Genomic DNA, 17,410 nt, shown 5'->3' on the forward strand with positions numbered 1-17,410 from the left:
CCAACTCCTACATGAAGACTCCTCTGATGATTTCTAGTCAATAACCTTCCCCTTGTCTTAATTCCTACAGAATCCATTGTCTTCAACTCCTAATATGTCAGTAAAATTAGATACTATCTGAAATCCTTGGTCTACTGTTTCATACACCTCATTTCCAAATTTAGATTGTAACTTCCTTGAGAATAAGCCCAGATACCTTATATTTTATTTTTCCACAGCAGTTAGAAGGCTGAACACAGGACTAATTCATTACGTATATGTTAACTGAAGGTTAAGAATATGAATCTATAAAATTCAAGAGCTTTAAAAGATTCCTGCAATTGTAAATTGAACAGCTTGTAAAAAGGGCTTAATAAAGAATTAGACACTGGGGCACCTGGGTGGCTCAGTCAGTTAAGCATCTCTCCTCAGCTCAGGTCATGATCCCAGGGTCCTGGGATCAAGCCCCTCACTGAGCTCCCTGCTCAGCGGGGAGCCTGCTCCCCCCTGCTTGTGTTCACTCTCTCTCCCTCTCTGTCAAATAAAAAAGTAAATAAAATCTTTTAAAAAAAGAAAGAATTAGATACCAATTAAGCTCACAAATAAAACTAAAAAATGTCACCTAGAGAGAACAAACTGATGGTTAGCAGAGGGGAAGTGAGGGGAGGAGGATGGGTGAAATAGGTAAGGATATTAAGGAGTGCACCGGGTGACATATGGAAGTGTTGAATCATTAAATTGTATACCAGAAACTAATATAACACTGTATACTAACTATAGTGGAATTAAAATAAAGTAAAAACTAAGAAATGTCTCAGGTGGCAAAACGGAGTTATAAAGAGAGAATTAAAATGCAGAAATGGGGAAGCCTTAATTTACATGTTCAATAAAGATGAGTTATTAAGTTAATGAGCATCCGTTAGGTACGGTACCCAAACCCTGAACTGGCTACGTCGTGTACTGGAAGAAATTTTGTGGAAGCGTATCCCTTCTTGCACAAACGCAAAAGAAATACCTTGGAATTTGAAGGCAGAGGGAGAACAAAGCTAACAAAACAGTACTTGTTTTATTTTCTTTTTCCTTCAGAAGACCTTTGGAAACATTTCTTAAAACATCAAACAGATTGAATAATGATCGTCCAAACAAATCATGAAATCATATTTAAACAAGCTTCAATTGTGCTTTATTGAAAATGTTCAGTTATAAAAGTTATTGAAAACATACCTATCTACTCTTTAAAAAGATGTAAACTCACTCAAAAAAGATAGGAATACCACCTGCAAAATAAATGGGGTCATCATTTCTTCTAATCCTCAGAGTTGCAGTAGTTTTATTTCCTAGTTTAACTCCTCCAGTGGCATTAAGCAGAGTAATGGTAAATTCCTCCATTTCCTCTGGAATCTTTTGGAAAATGTGACACATGTTTTATGTTAGGTGATTTGTACAAATAATTCCATTAGATATACCTAAATTATTTTTTATCTTTTTAAAAAGTAGCTCTATTAATGACAGGACTAATGTTCATCACCATTTCTGTTTCAAGTAGGACTCAGACCCCAAAAAACATTATAATGTGCATGTCATCCAAAAAGCCACTTCATTCTGACTCATAAAATTTAATGAAAATAGAGATATTTTGCCTTATATAAGCTAAAATATAAATACTACATAGGTCACATTATTTTTGTTAAGAAGATGGGATATATGCTGTTTACAAGAAAAAAAAAACAGAAAAATAACTTTTCGATCCATTTAGACCAGAGGTCATAATAGTAACAAAAGCTCAGCTAGCTCTCAAAGGCCTCTTACAATGCTTACCGAGGGTTTCACCCATAAAGACCTCAATCCCATGTCCTACCAAGATGAGATTCCCCACCATCTCTGAGCCTCTATAAATCTCTAGGTGGACACTGTTTCCCTTTCATTCCATCCATGTAAGCTGGTATTCTCCATATCCTAAAATGGAAGAGTGCTGGAATTTTGTATCTCAAGGAACAAGCCCAAGGGAAAGGAGACAGGCTTCCGGGACCATTTAAACACAGCTCCTCTCAGAAAGGTCCACTCCCATTGTTCCTAGTTCTTTCTCTTCATCACCAGTGAGATGAGCACCACCCTGGATCCATGATCCATCTGGTGATTGTCCTCATTCTGGGAATGCACCAATAGCATACTTGGTAGATGGTACCATTGGCTTCAAAGGGCCAAAGCTCTAGCTGAGGACTTAACCTCAACTTGAATCCCTGATACTTAACACCTACGCAGTGTCACTGGCAACTGTGAGTTATAAGAGTTGAAGATGGCTCCAGGGAAACCAAAAATATTCCTCTCTTGGCTTCTATTCAAACATGATCATACCTGCATTCTTTATCACATATTTTCATGACAAAATATACTGCCAGATGTTTAATTATTAAATAAAAAAGTTATTAAGCAATGACAACAAATAAAGAGTTACATATGCAACATTTACCTCATCTGGAAGGGAGTAAATGGTGATATTTTTTGAAAATTCCTGATCTCCAAAGAAAATAGTCCCTTGGACAGGAAATACATCTTGTGTAAAGTCTGGACTAACCACCCATGATACACTAACATCACCAAAGGTGCCTCGATTTCTTATTACATCATAAATAGCTGTGAAATACAAATGTGTATAATATGTATGAATATACATTTAACAATTTTAAAACAATGAGTAAAGAAACTGCTCAAAAAACGAAAGTAAAAATAAGACCTCTTTTTAATAAAAGTCAATCATTTGCTTAGATAGCCTCAAGGTATGTAACTAAATGTAATCTAGTGTTCTTTCTGTAGGTATAAAATTTATAAAATAAATGGACTTGATCTTTTCTATCAGTTTGGGGTTTTAAAAATCATTCTGCAGAGGGAACAGAATGGTGATTAATTAGACACACTTATGACAAAGTTCTACAAGGATTTTTGCTGAAACCAGCTAGAGGAAGTTGCACACTCAAAAGTAATTTTCTTACCTAGACAGACACTGTTCTAAAAATAAGCTCCTTCTCATTTCAGGCCACTGTAATAGCTCCCTAGCAGTAATTCTCATTTTTTAAGTCTTTCCTATTTGACTCATCTCATTCTTCAGTGTTTGAATTCTACCACATATGGTTAATTGAAATCAAAATATAACTGAAATTATCAGTTATCACCACAATACTGATGTAAGAAATAAAAATAGCAATCTTAAATATGATTTTTTAAATACTAATATCTGTACTATATGTAATTTTTAAGGCAGATGGACAACTAAAAATAACAATTTGCTAAAGAAATAAACTAAAAAATGATTAATTTCCTCTTCAGTAAACAGTACTAGAATATAAGAAGCAGAATAAATTACCACTATAGGTATCGTCTCCTTTACTTTCATTTATCATAACAATTAGATCATCAGAGACAAATTCTATAATCCCATGAGGATCATCATTTTTTAGAATCGTTATGTTGACAACCGTAGCACTTCCCAACTTGCTTTCCCGTTCACCATGGCTGCTGAGGACCACCCAATAGTGTTCATCCAACTAAAATGAACATGTCAAATTAGGAAAAATATAAAGTTGAAATTTCAAAGCAAATAAAAATATATCTATTGAAGAATATTAATACTATTTTCCAGAAACATCCCACTCACTGAAAAAAACAAAAGAGCTGATATTATTCCTAAAAAATTGTTTAACACTCTCCTACCAATTAAGGGAGACATCATATATGAAAGTATACATTATCCAAAAAAGGAAAAGATAAATCATGATACTATACTAACATAGCAAGAAGACTGGACCTTACCACCGATGATCTAGCCATTTAAACTAATAAGAGTAAATAAAATAAAATTAATTGAAAAGCTACCTATGTATTGGTGTGCAAACACAATGGAATAATATGTGGTTCCACTAATACAAAACTTAAATTTATTTTTTTTAAAAAGTGATTTTACAGAAAAACTTCAGTTCAAACCCATATCATTAAAAGTTCAAACAGGTGACATAAAATAAAGTTAAACATAAACAAAGCTTAAAGAAGATGAAAACTGATCACACACATTTCAGGTAGTTTGGCATTTCTTTCTGTAGGACAAACATACGTAATTCAAAGTTGAATGAATCTTACTTTGTTTTTTAAGCTTGTGTTTTTTTTTTCTTTTGCAAACGTAAGTAGCCTCTCAGTCCTTTCTTGCTCACTTCTGCTCCTGTATCTCCTTGTCAATGTTCAAAATATCTATATTCATAATATACTAGATATTATCAGCTTTCCACAAAAGCACAAGAAAGAAAATCCCGTACCTCTGGTATCCCATCCAATCTTGTTAGCAATGTGATTACAATCTCCCGCTCCCCAGGTTTAAATTCTAGCACCCCCGTGTTTCCGTAGAACTCATTGCTATCTCTCGGCTCTACTCGGTAGTGTAGAAACTGCTTCACCAGAGCACCCCTGGATCGGGTGATGTGGAGCTCTACAGAGTCCCCTTCCTTAAAAAAAAAAAAAAAAAAATCCATGAAAGTTCAAATTCTTCAAGATTGTTCTTCTGAAGTTGTGAGTACAGAATAGATTGAAGTTTCTTTCATACTTACTTTTATAACATAGGGTCCTCTGGATGTAGGAGAAAATTCAAAAATTCCCCCAGGATCATCATTTTCCAAAATAATTAGGTCACGGCTAGTATATCCAGATTTTAGCACTTGATTTTCTACATTGACCCTGGAGAAGTCAGAAGGAAGAAAAGGGACCTGCCACCTATAATCTTAACACTGAATTTTGCAGACTTATTTACAATATTTACAACACTTCCAGATAATGAATATGAAGGTTATTATCAGTTAAAACTTAAACTGAATTTAAGTGTACTAAAATTATTTAAGATGAAAATACTTTTACTCATAATATTTACAGAAGAACTTCTATTTCTGAATTCATTATATCTTTCATATTTGACTGAAATTAAATATTGCCTAAGTACTCCAAAAATACACCAAAAATATTGTCTAAGTACACCATAAAATAAGTAACCAAAGGCTGTAAATATATTTTTATAAAGTATAAAATCTACAGATTTTTTTACAGTTTTAGGAAAATTTAATTTTAACATGTAGTTAGAAAATATATTTAAATAAATTTGTTTTACCTTTATGTGCACTTGAATTAAAAAAAAAATCATGACATAAGATTATACTAACTAAATAAAAGTTGGATAACTGCATGGACTAAAGCAAGCCACAGTGATCAAAAATAAACGAAATTATGATTAGATTTTAGAAATATTTTGTGACCATATGATTCTATTCACCTCAGTTTTAATTTATTTTTTGTTATTAAAAGAAAATATAGAACATACACAAAAAATCATGGAACAGAATGGATCTGAGATGCATGACTTGTTAAGCAATTTCTATACATCTCTCAAAAGAACATATTTAAAACAAGATTTTTTTTTATATTTCTGGTTTTTATGCTCAGTGTATAATTCGAATGATCAAAGGGACTGGGACACAGGGCTCTGGGAGTTTAAAAGCCAGCATTCTCTTTGAGAATTCTCAATCCTGCAATCTGCTCTAAACCTTCCCAAATGCGACTTTCTGTTGAACCAAACAGTATTCATGATCAGACCTCAAAATTACAATGAAGCCACAATTAATATGTAGAAAAGACAGCTCACTTCCTATGTAATGGAAAATCAGAATTATCATCCTTCTCTAGCTTTTGGAAATCTGACAACCAAAACCTAGCATTCTTGTGTCTGCAGAAGAGACAGCCCAAATAATAGGACAGTTATTTGTGATACTGTTAATGCGGTCATGTGATTTTCATAGTAAATACATCCATATTTCATACACACTCCCCTTACCATTAGAAAATGAAACTACACACAAAGCATGCACAGCCATCAAGCAAAATTTCTCAAGACCTGTGGTCATGCAGAACTGCAGCCTTGTCCAAAACAACGGCTTGGAAAGCAAAAGGTTGAATAACCAAAAACAAGGCATTGTTTTGTACACTTACCCAAAATACACGACAAACCTTTCGGTTTCTACCCTGTCAACACAGAAAGAAGTGTGGGAGGGGGAAAAGGAGACAGAGACACGGTTTGCCAAAATCACTCATACTGCTAGAAATTTGAACGACAGAGTAAAAATAAAGTGAAAGAAAGCTTTTCATTTTTTCCCCCACAAGCTAGTAATGTTCACTTCTGCACAGTGGATTCTCTGCTATTGATGAATGCTAGCAAGAGGTTCAGCAGTTTCCACTTAGGGAAGACGACCCCATGGCCAGCCAGCATGTCAATACCCATTGAAGACATTCCTTTCCAGGCCTGCTCCAAGGAGCCGGGGCCTGCCAAGCACTGTGCATGCTCACAAGCCACAGCAGCTGAGCAAATCTCAGGCAGCTTGAGTTATAATTACTTAGTAGCTTTAATGAGGTTTTTAATAAAACAAAAATCTTCATCCTCAGATCTAAAGCCAGTTATTCTTTGAAAAAATAAAAAACTTTAGAAGCAAAGAAATACATACCTTTCATCATTTGCATAGAAATATAATCAAAGAAGCCATAAGATAGCATTTTATCTTTTAACTTTGACAAATATTACTTACATAGAACTTCATAACAGGAAATCTAAATACTTTTCCAAATCCCCAATGTAATGTATTTTCAAACAGTCTTGAAAAACACATGTCAACATGCATGACCCTAGGGCTTCATTTTTTATTTTATTTTATTTTATTGTGTTATGTTAATCACCATACATTACATCATTAGTTTTTGATGTAGTGTTCCATGATTCATTGTTTGCGTATAACACCCAGTGCTCCATTCAATACGTGCCCTCTTTAGTACCCATCACCAGGCTAACCCATCCTCCCACCCCTATCCCCTCTAGAACCCTCAGTTTGTTTCTCAGAGTCCATAGTCTCTCATGGTTCGTCTTGCCCTCCGATATCCCCCCTTCATTTTTCCCTTCCTACTATCTTCTTTTTTTAACATATAATGTATGATTTGTTTCAGAGGTACAGGTCTGTGATTCAACAGTCTTACACAATTCACAGCGCTCACCATAGGGCTTCATTTTTAAGGTCAAACGACACTATAAATATGGGGTTATACACCACATATATGGTAATTTTTCTGAAATAAACTGGCATAGTGAAATTTTTTCTGATTTGGGGAAAACTAAACAGTAAAATATTTTTAACTGGTATGATACTGAAAGCATCATAAACTGTTTAACTCTAGAGCAACTCTTATCTGTACTAAATATAGAAAATTTGAATTTGAATTTGACTTTAGAGAAACTATAATGTACCACAATAAAGTGTTAATTATTTTTGTTGCATTATATCATAACATTGTAGTAACACTTACTACCAATCATTCTTTCATTTTAGTTTTGTTAAAAATTTGCAAAATCGAGAGGAGGTTTAGATAAAATATGTAATTTTAAATTGTAGATGTTATTCTCATTTATTTAATTAAATATGTCTTAGAACACTCAAATGTTATTTGCTCATTCTTACTCATGCACAATTTAAATAATATAAGTAAACACTATTACTAATTGAATTAGATATAAATATAACATAAATATAAAATTGAATGAATTTCCTGTATTTGAAAAGAGAGTAACCAATAATTTTTGAAATACTCTAGCCTATGATTTGTACTTCCTTGTGTACTGTTTTTGCCCATAGGAGAGAGAGAGAAATAAATACTTAAAAATTATATTTAATTAATTTAAATGTTCATATGATCAAGTTAAAAAATGACTGTTTTGAAAGAATATAAAAAATATTTAGTAAACTTTCAAAGGTGAAATTTAAGCCATTCTTTAAACACTTAGCCAAAGCAGAAACTCAGCTAAGAGTTTCTATGAATTGCTTTATCTTCGGTTTATAAATGTTGTTCATTTTCTTTTTCTTTCTTTCTTTTTTTTTGAAGACTGCCCATTGATTTAATAAGTACTCAAACCTAACTAAAAGAAAAAAGGACATAAGTGAAAAAATGATAATTTTCAATTTTCATTTACATTACATTTCACTGACTTTTTAAAATAATTTGAAATACCTTTCCTTAAGATTTAATGTGAAATACATATTAAAAGCATAAGTCATTTTTTCCCTACATTCTGTATTTTTCCTTGACATAAAAATAAAGAACAGCTACTCATCAGGTTTCCAGAAGGTGTTTATACAAAATACCTACAAAGAAAAACCTAATGGTAAAATATAGAGAGGATAAGGGGTTCCATAAAATAATTATTACTATTTCAGTCCTGATTAATATAGTATAATATAATGCCAATTGAATTTATCTGTGATTTTTATTGTTTATAAAATATGAATTTTGCAAAGCCCCCCAGCCACACTAACCTTCTCTAATATGTATCAATTTTAATATAGAAAATTGTAGCAGATAAGCTTGGTTTTGATTTTTTTTTTTAATTAACTGACATCAGTTAAACAAAGAACTTTGTTTCACTTTTGGTGATTTTCTGAATTACTGAAAAAAAATCTCTCTGAGAGACTGTAATATTTTCCTAATATAAATTATCCACTGAGAAGTGTTAAGTAAATCCTTATTATTACTGAAAAAGACCTCTTAAATTTGTATTTTTGATTCTCTGAAAAATATGTATTATTTAGTGTTCAAATTCTATGTTAAAAAGAGAATTCATTATATGAAGATTAATGCTTTCTTTTTACTCACTCAAAAAAAGCTCTAATCCTCTCCCCTGTTGAAAATGAAGCAGGCAGAGCTGTTTGCTTAACCTAACATTTTAGATTTGTTGCTGCCTACTTTTTTAATATAGCAATTTATTAGCTATGCTTAATGTTATATCTGATACCTTCCAATAATTCTCTGTGTAATGTTTCCTCATAATGAATAGCAAGGTAAAATTTCACTATGTCACAATATTCAGTCTAACCAGAGCTATCAACAAAAAACAGAAAAGTCAGAAGCCCAGCAAAATGTTATCTATTTAGTTTTTTCTCTTTACTTTATATGGAGGAAAGAATTGAAACAAAAAACCAAAATTATTTCAGAGAACTCAAACATATATAAATGCTATTAAATAAACATAACCTAAACGGGTTATTACCTGTCTAGAGAAAGTGTTACTGTCTCATTCATTTCCGGTGTGTCATCAGCTTTGACTGTAATGTTGATTGTTGTGTCACTTTGCCCAGATAAAAACACAACAGAGCCATTAAAGGGACCTATATCGTCCAGGGTCACTGATTTTGAATTAAAGCCAGAGGGCTTCAAACTCCAATAGACAGTAGCCTGGCCATCGGTTCCATCCCGATGTAAGGGAATATATACCTTATAAAAAAAAAAAAATTTCTCCTGAAATATATGCTAACAAATTATGTAAGCTTTTCAGTTAGTGGATGCACATGTTATTATATGAATATATGTATTCTGCATAGAGAAGCCAACTATTAAATGACATTAAAACAGAAGACTGAACATGTCTTCTCATTAAGCATAAAAATAATTTTAGATATAACTATTTTTTATTAGTTTTTGCTAATCAAATTTATCTGCAAAACTGTTCCCACCCCCAAAATATCCCTAACCTATGATTTGTCTTAATAAAAGGATATTTTAAAAGCCAAAGAATAGTGAAAAACATAGAACATGTTGGCTAAATACTAATTTTCCATCAGAGTTTCTCCAAAAAAAGGAATTAACGAAATACCACAATATAAACTGAAAGATAAGCTTTTATAATTAAAACTAGAAAATTACAAAAAATTCATCCTAAAGTGATGGAGGCAAAAATAAGAAAATAATAATATAAATAAGAACAAGAAATGTTTCTAACCAATACGATATATGCAGTAGAAATAGAATGAGATACTCAAATCATAGTTCTGGGTGACCTTGGGCAAGTTACTTAACCTCTCTGACCTCAATTTCCTCAAGTGAAATGAAGCTAGGGCTTCCATATTTTGCAAGTTTGTGGAGAGGATTAGTGTCTCTCCATTGTATGAGCTAAATAAATGGCTGCTATTATAATAATTCTGAAACAAATTATATTTGGTAGTTTTATTTAAGTGCAGTACATTTCAAATATAGAAAATAAAAGGATCATTGTAGATAATGATAAAGTTTTTTTCAAATAAAGAATATAAATGAATACTTAATGGTAGATATGCTGTTCTTTTTAAGACCCTAAAAAGGTATTTTCTTTGTTCTTTGCTTTTTAACACAATCCATCTTGAAAAATGGAAGATATTTTCCTCACTAGCCATTCTGCTAATTTGACTAGCAATGGTCAGGGTTAACGACTAGTGAGCAAAATAGGATACTTAAGGAAGACAAAAAAATTAAGTCACCCTGAGGGAGTGGGTGTAGTCTGGGCTATGGATGGGACAAAGAGAAAGAGAGCTGAGGGAAATTTCCACCCTTTCTGTTTCCCAGAGGGGAAGAATGCAGGTTCACAGAGCCCAAAACTTTCCCTCAAAACTAATTTCCCTCAAGGGAAAAATATGAAATTGACAGCAGATAATGAATAAAAGCAATCCACTCTCTAAACGTTTTTAGTTTTTCAGTTTTTAGAAAGAAACAGTGTACTAATAAAAAAATACAGAAAATCAGAACCATCTTGAAAAATGAGCTGCTCTGCCAATTTATAGAATCAAATATACAAACAAAGGAAGTTGCGAATACCATATTTTGACATGAGACTTCGATAACAAAAACAATTCTCCACTTTTCTGATCTGAACCCCAACCCACTTTAAATCAAATCTAAGTTATGAGAGTCTTAGAGAAGGTTTCAGGGATAGACCAGAACCCAGGTAATGGTAAACCTGAAAGTCAGAGCCATCCCTAGATAGATGGTAGGAAAATTCAATCAGGGTAGGGGTCAGGTAGGGGTGCTATATATGTGAGTGTGCTTTTGTGTGTGTGTGTGTGTGTGTGTGTGTGTGTGCGCCCACAAAAATGTACCCATATATATAACATAAAATTCCTCAGATTTGGCATTCCACAACTTTACCACCACCAAGTGGAATGGCGATCCAAGTGGATCACTTCCACCGCCAAGCACAGAACCCAAGGCAGCCACCCTAGTCCTTCCCAAGGCAAGCATGAGGAATGCTAATAATGGAGTAAGTCAAGGATACCTGCAATACATGTGACTTAGCCAATAAAAAAAGAAAAATTATGTTTGGCTATCACTCTGACAAATGTCATAGCACTATCTAAAAGCATCCACATCAAAATATCCAATTCTGGCCATGAGCAATTAATTCTAATTTTATTCTAACAAATATGGCAAAAGATGATGGAAAAATCACATATTAATCAGTTACTTAAATGACATATTGAAGACTTGCTGTAAATGGTGAAGCTTTTCAAGATCTGTTAATTCTGTGTCTATGCCTTATCTCAGACTCATTAGGCCCCATCAATAAGAAAAAGCCTACTTACCACTTCAGCAGCAGAATCTTCTGGTTCATGTAAAATGATTGGAAGATTGCTAATGAAGCCAATTTCTCCATTTGCAATGTCTGGAGTAACCACTAAAGAAATATTCTGGACTTTCCCAAATCTAGGACTTACAGGTGGGATTGGGGGAATTACGTTCACCAACTCCACAGTTTCCAACTATAATAAACAAACAAACACAGTGAAAAATTTAAAAGAACAGAAATTTTTAAATTAAAAAAAGTCTTAATAGCATGGGGCAACAAATGTAAAGGTCACAAACTTGGCAACTTCATCTCCTCTTACAGTCACCATCTTATTTCAATCTCCTGCACTGGCTTCTTGAGCTTTTTTTTTTTTTTTTTTGCTCTTCAGTTATAATTCCCCAGGGTTCTTTCTAAGCCCTTTATCTTATTATGTCATACCCTCTCCCTAATAATCTCTGGATCTCTCCTTCAAATTCCAAATCTTTGTAACCAACTGCCCATGGACATCATAAAAATGTCACACAGACACCTTACAGTTAGAATGTCCAAAATAGAAATCATTTTCTCTGTTCCATGTCCCCTCACTACTAACATCACCAGCACTACCATCTGCTTTTCCTCCTTATCACCTGTACCCAACTACCTTGACCTTAAAGCTAAACTGAGAGTTGCCCACATCTCATTCTTCTCTTTCACTGACCCATGCCTCCAATCAATCACCCACTCCCCTTCTATGCCAGAGAAAATTCACTATCAGAACATCATTCAGAACGCCAAATGTAACCTGTCTCTCCGTTTAAAGAAAAACAGCATATGTATAACACACAATATCCCTGTGCTTAATGAACATGACCACAAGAGTAACTTCCATAGTGCTGACATCTAGCATGGCCTCCCTTCATTACCTCACAAGGCCAAAATGTAGCCATTCTTAAAGTCCAGTTACATCTCCCTCTTTCATGAAGATTTCCTGGTATCTCCAGCCCTTTTTATTCTATCTTTCTGAATTTCTATAACTACCCTCCCTAAACTTAGAACGTTATCGTAAATTTCACATGTTGATTGCTTATCATCATTTTGTGTATTCCAGACTTTTACTTCGTAACAAAGCCTTTGTGAGTCTGTGTTCTTCTCAGCATTTTCCCAGGCCATGACACAGAACCAAAACTGCAGCTGAGACACAGTAAATGTTTGTCAACTCATCCCTCCAACACAAAATGAGCTCTATAGGAATCCTGGTGTATCACAAACCTTCAACATCTTAATATTCTAACTTTCCAAAATTCAACTGATCAATCCATACAGTGTTCACTTGAGGAGTATAGGAATAGATAATCATTACAGGACTGCAAAAACAACAAATATTTTAAGATGAAAAGCAATTCTGAACTTAATAAGACATTATGGATCTCCCATTCTTTAGAGCCCTCTGTTAGGCTTTGTAATGTGGAAACAATGCCAATAAGTAACCACCAGAAGAGACTTGTGATTTAAGTTGATTTTCCACAAATGAACAGGAGTAGTTCTGATCCCACACACAATGTCACACTTTATGATAAACGATATATATTTTAAAGGCAAAAGTAAATGCCCTTTTAAAATGTCACACATTTTGCTTTAAAAATCACATACAGGAGGGGCGCCTGGGTGGTTCAGTTGGTTAAGAGTCTGACTCTTGATTTCAGCTCAGGTCATGATCTCAGGGTTATGAGATCGGGCTCTGTGCTGGGGATGGAACCTGCTTAAGATTCTCTGTCTCCCTCCCACTACCCCTCGCCACCCCAGTCTTGCACGCCTCTTTAATAAATAAATAAATAAAATAAATATTTTTAAAATTTTTTTAAATCTAAAAATCACATACAGGAGAAAGATAGGAAAAACTCCGTATTTGGTAAATAGTCATTTGAGTAAAAGAAAAAAACGAAATTAGAATGACACATTTTGCCAAATATGTTATATAGACCAAGTCAAGTAAAATAAGACGTGTAATTCTTTAGTATACTGCATTTACTTTATAAAATAAATACAATGTAAAGATAAATAGTAAAAACCACATACCTGTCATTCTTTCTAGATAAAAGAAATATATATACATGTAAATTTCTACTTATCTTAAAAAATATTACAAAGAATAAATACAATGTATATAAATGTATATAAAATATATTTAATTTATATATATATTTAAATTCATATATAAAATGTATATAAATATAAGGTGTACATTGTTTGGAGGCAGAGATGTTTCTAAAATACTTGGTCATGTATGAGTAAGCATGTGTTTGTGAATGAACACTCCCATTCCCATACATTTGCAAAGAGCTAAACTGAAATACTATTTAAAACATCAATATATTTTTACTTCAAAACTTTCTAAAAAGAAAGGAGGAAAATAAATAAGTCATATCTTACATTTATCAAAAAAAGCTATAGAATTAATTCTAAATATAGGATTTTTGAAAAATACAAAGAAATGAACCGATCAAAAGGAAAATGCTAATTTTCCATGGCTTATTTCCTAGTCTCTAAGCCTTTTTGTCTGGGTTCCTTAAGCATCTGCTAAATCAAACTGCCCCATTCATAAAGAGTCGTTCTTTGCTTTCAGACAGTTTGCAACTGGGACAGCACATTAGCAAACCCAAGCCTGCCAAAAGTTGTATCTCAGACTAATGTATTTAGCGGAGAGGGTTAGTGAAGAATGAGGAGTTCATGTCTCAGATTCTCCTTTCTTCAGTTTCATTCAACTTTCCATGCAGAATCTGATGCCTCCTATTCTTGTGTTGCTTATCCATTACGTACTATACAAACTACACAACCTTCTAATTTCAAGGAGCTTTCCAGAACCTACAGCTGTTTTGAACCTCGAGGAATTGTGTCAGTGACTAATAATCTCTTTTTTTTTCTAAACTGTTAAATGAACTATCTGCACTGTAAGACCTTTTGTTTTTTAACTGAATACAGAGAGATAAAGAATCTAGTCTGGAATTAGTGGTACAAACACATTTCTAAACCGGCATCACCAAAATTCAGACACTACACACTTCTTCAAGTTTTCCCTTACTTTTCAAGTGTCATCAGGAAAAAATTCTGTCATGTTCATATACAATGCTGAAAATAGCTGAGATAATATCTGATCCATAGATGGTCCTTAATAAGGTTTTGTTTACAAAGAGATTCTCTGCAGCTACTTGGATAGAGATACAAGATATTTTCAAAAGACTAAGAGCTTAATAGAAAGGTTACTAATATTTGCACAGATACTGGGGGGTCTGTAGCCACAGTAAAAACTGGTCTTGAGGCAGCATGAGAAAAGAAATCAGAAAGCTAAAATGGGAACAGAAAAGTTCTCCACAACTCAGAATCAACATTACTGCATCATCAGTCCTTAAACTCACCTCACATCACTACAACGACTACAAGAATTCCAGGATGCCCAGGCCTCCATGAAAGCAAAAACAGCTGTGTAAAATCTTTGCTTTATTTCACTTGGGTTAATAATTTGTTTCTCATATCACTTGTGCCCTACAAGGGAGAACTGAAAACTGACATACCTTAAACATACGTTATGAATTTAAATGTTTGTGCTCCCCCAGAATTCACCTACTGAAAACCTAATCCCCAGGGTGATGGCATGTGGAAATGGGACCTTTGGGAAATAATTGGGTCATGGGGGGGGGACCCCCATGATGAGATTAGTGCCTTATATGAAGAGATGCCAAAGAGCTTGTTTCCTGTCTCTCTCCACTATGTGAGGACACAGCAATAAGACATCAGTCTGCAAACCAGGAAGAGGGCTCTCACCAGTCACTCTCCATGCCGGCACCCTGATCTTGGACTTCCCAGCCTCTGGCACTGTGAGAAATAAATGTCTATTGTTTAAGCCACCAGTCTATGGTATTCTTTATAGCAGCCGGAACTAAGACAATGTATATTAATGAGAGTGCTCTGAATTCAGAGGATACTGACAGCAGAAAAGGCAAAGGACAGAGCTGACACCAAAAATAAAAACTCCATCAAATTCTGAAACTCCTCTTGACAAGTTATTATCTCCCAGGTACTCTTGAAAACTGCTAAGTTTGGGAAATGTTACCCTAAGTGCAAACTGATGAAATTAGTTATGCACTTTCATGTATTATTAGGACCAATCTTAAAAAATGTTGTGACATATTTTTTATAAGGCCAAATGTATAGCTTTTTAAAAAATTTCTAAATATATCTCCAAATGTGTTCAGGTAGCGGCGTTCCAGTCCCTTTAACTTCTTGTTCAACATGGCCAAGGCCAGGGACTCCACCACATGCTCAATTCCACTTCACAGATGCAGATGCCCCATCTGGCCACTCATGTCACAAGAGCATCCCACAAGCCACAGGGGAAGCAAACACAACTGTGTACAAGGCCATGTTCTCTTCACCCATCACTTCAAGAGAAATTCAGGGTCCTCCAAGAATGGGTTATCCTCATAGACAGAAGCATGCATCACATCATAAGTTCCCGATTTTGAGGGGACACAAAATACCAGTAACAATAGTAACAAAAGAGGGAGAGCAGAATCTCCCACCACTAGTGGCAAAACTTTTGGAAACAAAATGGCAAAAGTTCTCCCTCTGGGTACATGAATTACAAAAAGGCATCCTCTACATACTGATAAATCATATATCCCCATAACGGGTCACGGACTAGACCCCTCCACCAGGACTCCTCAAGAAATACACAAATGGTACAAGCATGAGCAGTGGCCCAGCTGAAAACAAACAAACAAACAAACAAACAAAAAGACAAGAGTCTTCAGAATAAAAGGGCCTACCCTATCAAATGCTAAGCAAAGTGGGACACAGTCCTGTGGAATTCAGAACACCAAGAAGATTTAAAAAAAAAGCTTTAGAGTTAACAAACAAGTTACCTAAAAAAGTAAATAATGTCTTTACCCTCAATTTCTTATCAGCAACTGTGCTATAAAACAATACCTTCCAAGTTCTGAAAAAAGAAATATTTTTTTTATTTTTATTTTTAGAGAGAGGGAGAGAGAGAGAGAAGGAGGGAGGAGCAGAGGGAAAGGGAGAGAGAGAATCTCAAGCAAGCTCCACACCCAGTGTGGAGCCCAATACAGGGCTCAGTCTCACGATCCTGAGATCATGACCTAAGCTGAAATTGAGAGTCGGATGTTTAACCAACTGAGCCATCCAGGCACCCTGAAAAAATCATTTTAATCTAAAAATTTCTACCAAGCCAAACTATCAGTGTGAGTTTGAAGTTTTGTTTTTAGCGTCTCAAAGACTCAAAAAGTTTACTTTCCATATTCCTTTTCTGTACATGTATTTGAGGAAGATATACTACAACAAAACCCAAACACGATCCAAGAAGGAAAAAGCAAGAGATCAAGAAAATTCAGGAGCTCAGTAAAAACCATCCCAAGTAGCAGGTATGAAGCAAGCATAGAAAGCAGTTAGTATGGCTAAACTCACCATCCAACATATATAAGACAACTGGAAGCTATAATGTGGTGAAGATGGTACATATAAAGGGAGCAGTTAGAAGTACTAGAGAAGGCAGCAATAAACTATAAAACAAAGTCTAGGCAAAAATATGAGACCAATTTAAATGTGCATGCTTCAAAAAAATTAATGGAATATGAAACTTCATTTGATATATATTTCGATTAGTAAAGTATGTAGTGATATAGGATTATAAACTCTTTATCAACCCATTCATACTATTTGAATCTCTATTAAATTTATTTACATAACCAAAATTTGATAAGCATCCTTTATTGCTTTCTAATTTTCAGAATCAACCAATGCCAAATGCATGGAAAACATAACCACACTATGAAAAGTGAGTGCAGATTTTTTTTTAATTTTGGCAATAAAAATAATGTTTTCCTTAATAAAAGTTAAGAAATAAAAAAAGACAAAGTGGAAGAATATGCTATGGGTCCCTAACTTCTTTTTATTAAGTAGATGAGAATCCAGAGATTCTAACTATAGTTAATAGAC

General features: G+C 34.1%; 1 protein-coding gene across 1 annotated transcript in view; it reads right to left on the minus strand.

The window, feature by feature from the left end:
* Nucleotides 1-17,410, minus strand: part of ADGRV1 (adhesion G protein-coupled receptor V1) — a 506,902-nt gene that overhangs the window by 440,673 nt on the left and 48,819 nt on the right. The window contains exons 10-17 of the mRNA XM_078067071.1: nt 11,433-11,609; nt 9,092-9,315; nt 5,998-6,030; nt 4,572-4,698; nt 4,284-4,469; nt 3,341-3,521; nt 2,450-2,613; nt 1,257-1,380 (exon numbers count right to left, since the gene is read on the minus strand). Coding sequence (XP_077923197.1) covers nt 1,257-1,380; nt 2,450-2,613; nt 3,341-3,521; nt 4,284-4,469; nt 4,572-4,698; nt 5,998-6,030; nt 9,092-9,315; nt 11,433-11,609 — 1,216 coding nt within the window. The remainder of the gene's footprint in view (nt 1-1,256; nt 1,381-2,449; nt 2,614-3,340; nt 3,522-4,283; nt 4,470-4,571; nt 4,699-5,997; nt 6,031-9,091; nt 9,316-11,432; nt 11,610-17,410) is intronic.

This window comes from Halichoerus grypus, chromosome 2 (assembly GCF_964656455.1).
Source record: "Halichoerus grypus chromosome 2, mHalGry1.hap1.1, whole genome shotgun sequence".
Lineage (NCBI taxonomy): Eukaryota > Metazoa > Chordata > Mammalia > Carnivora > Phocidae > Halichoerus > Halichoerus grypus.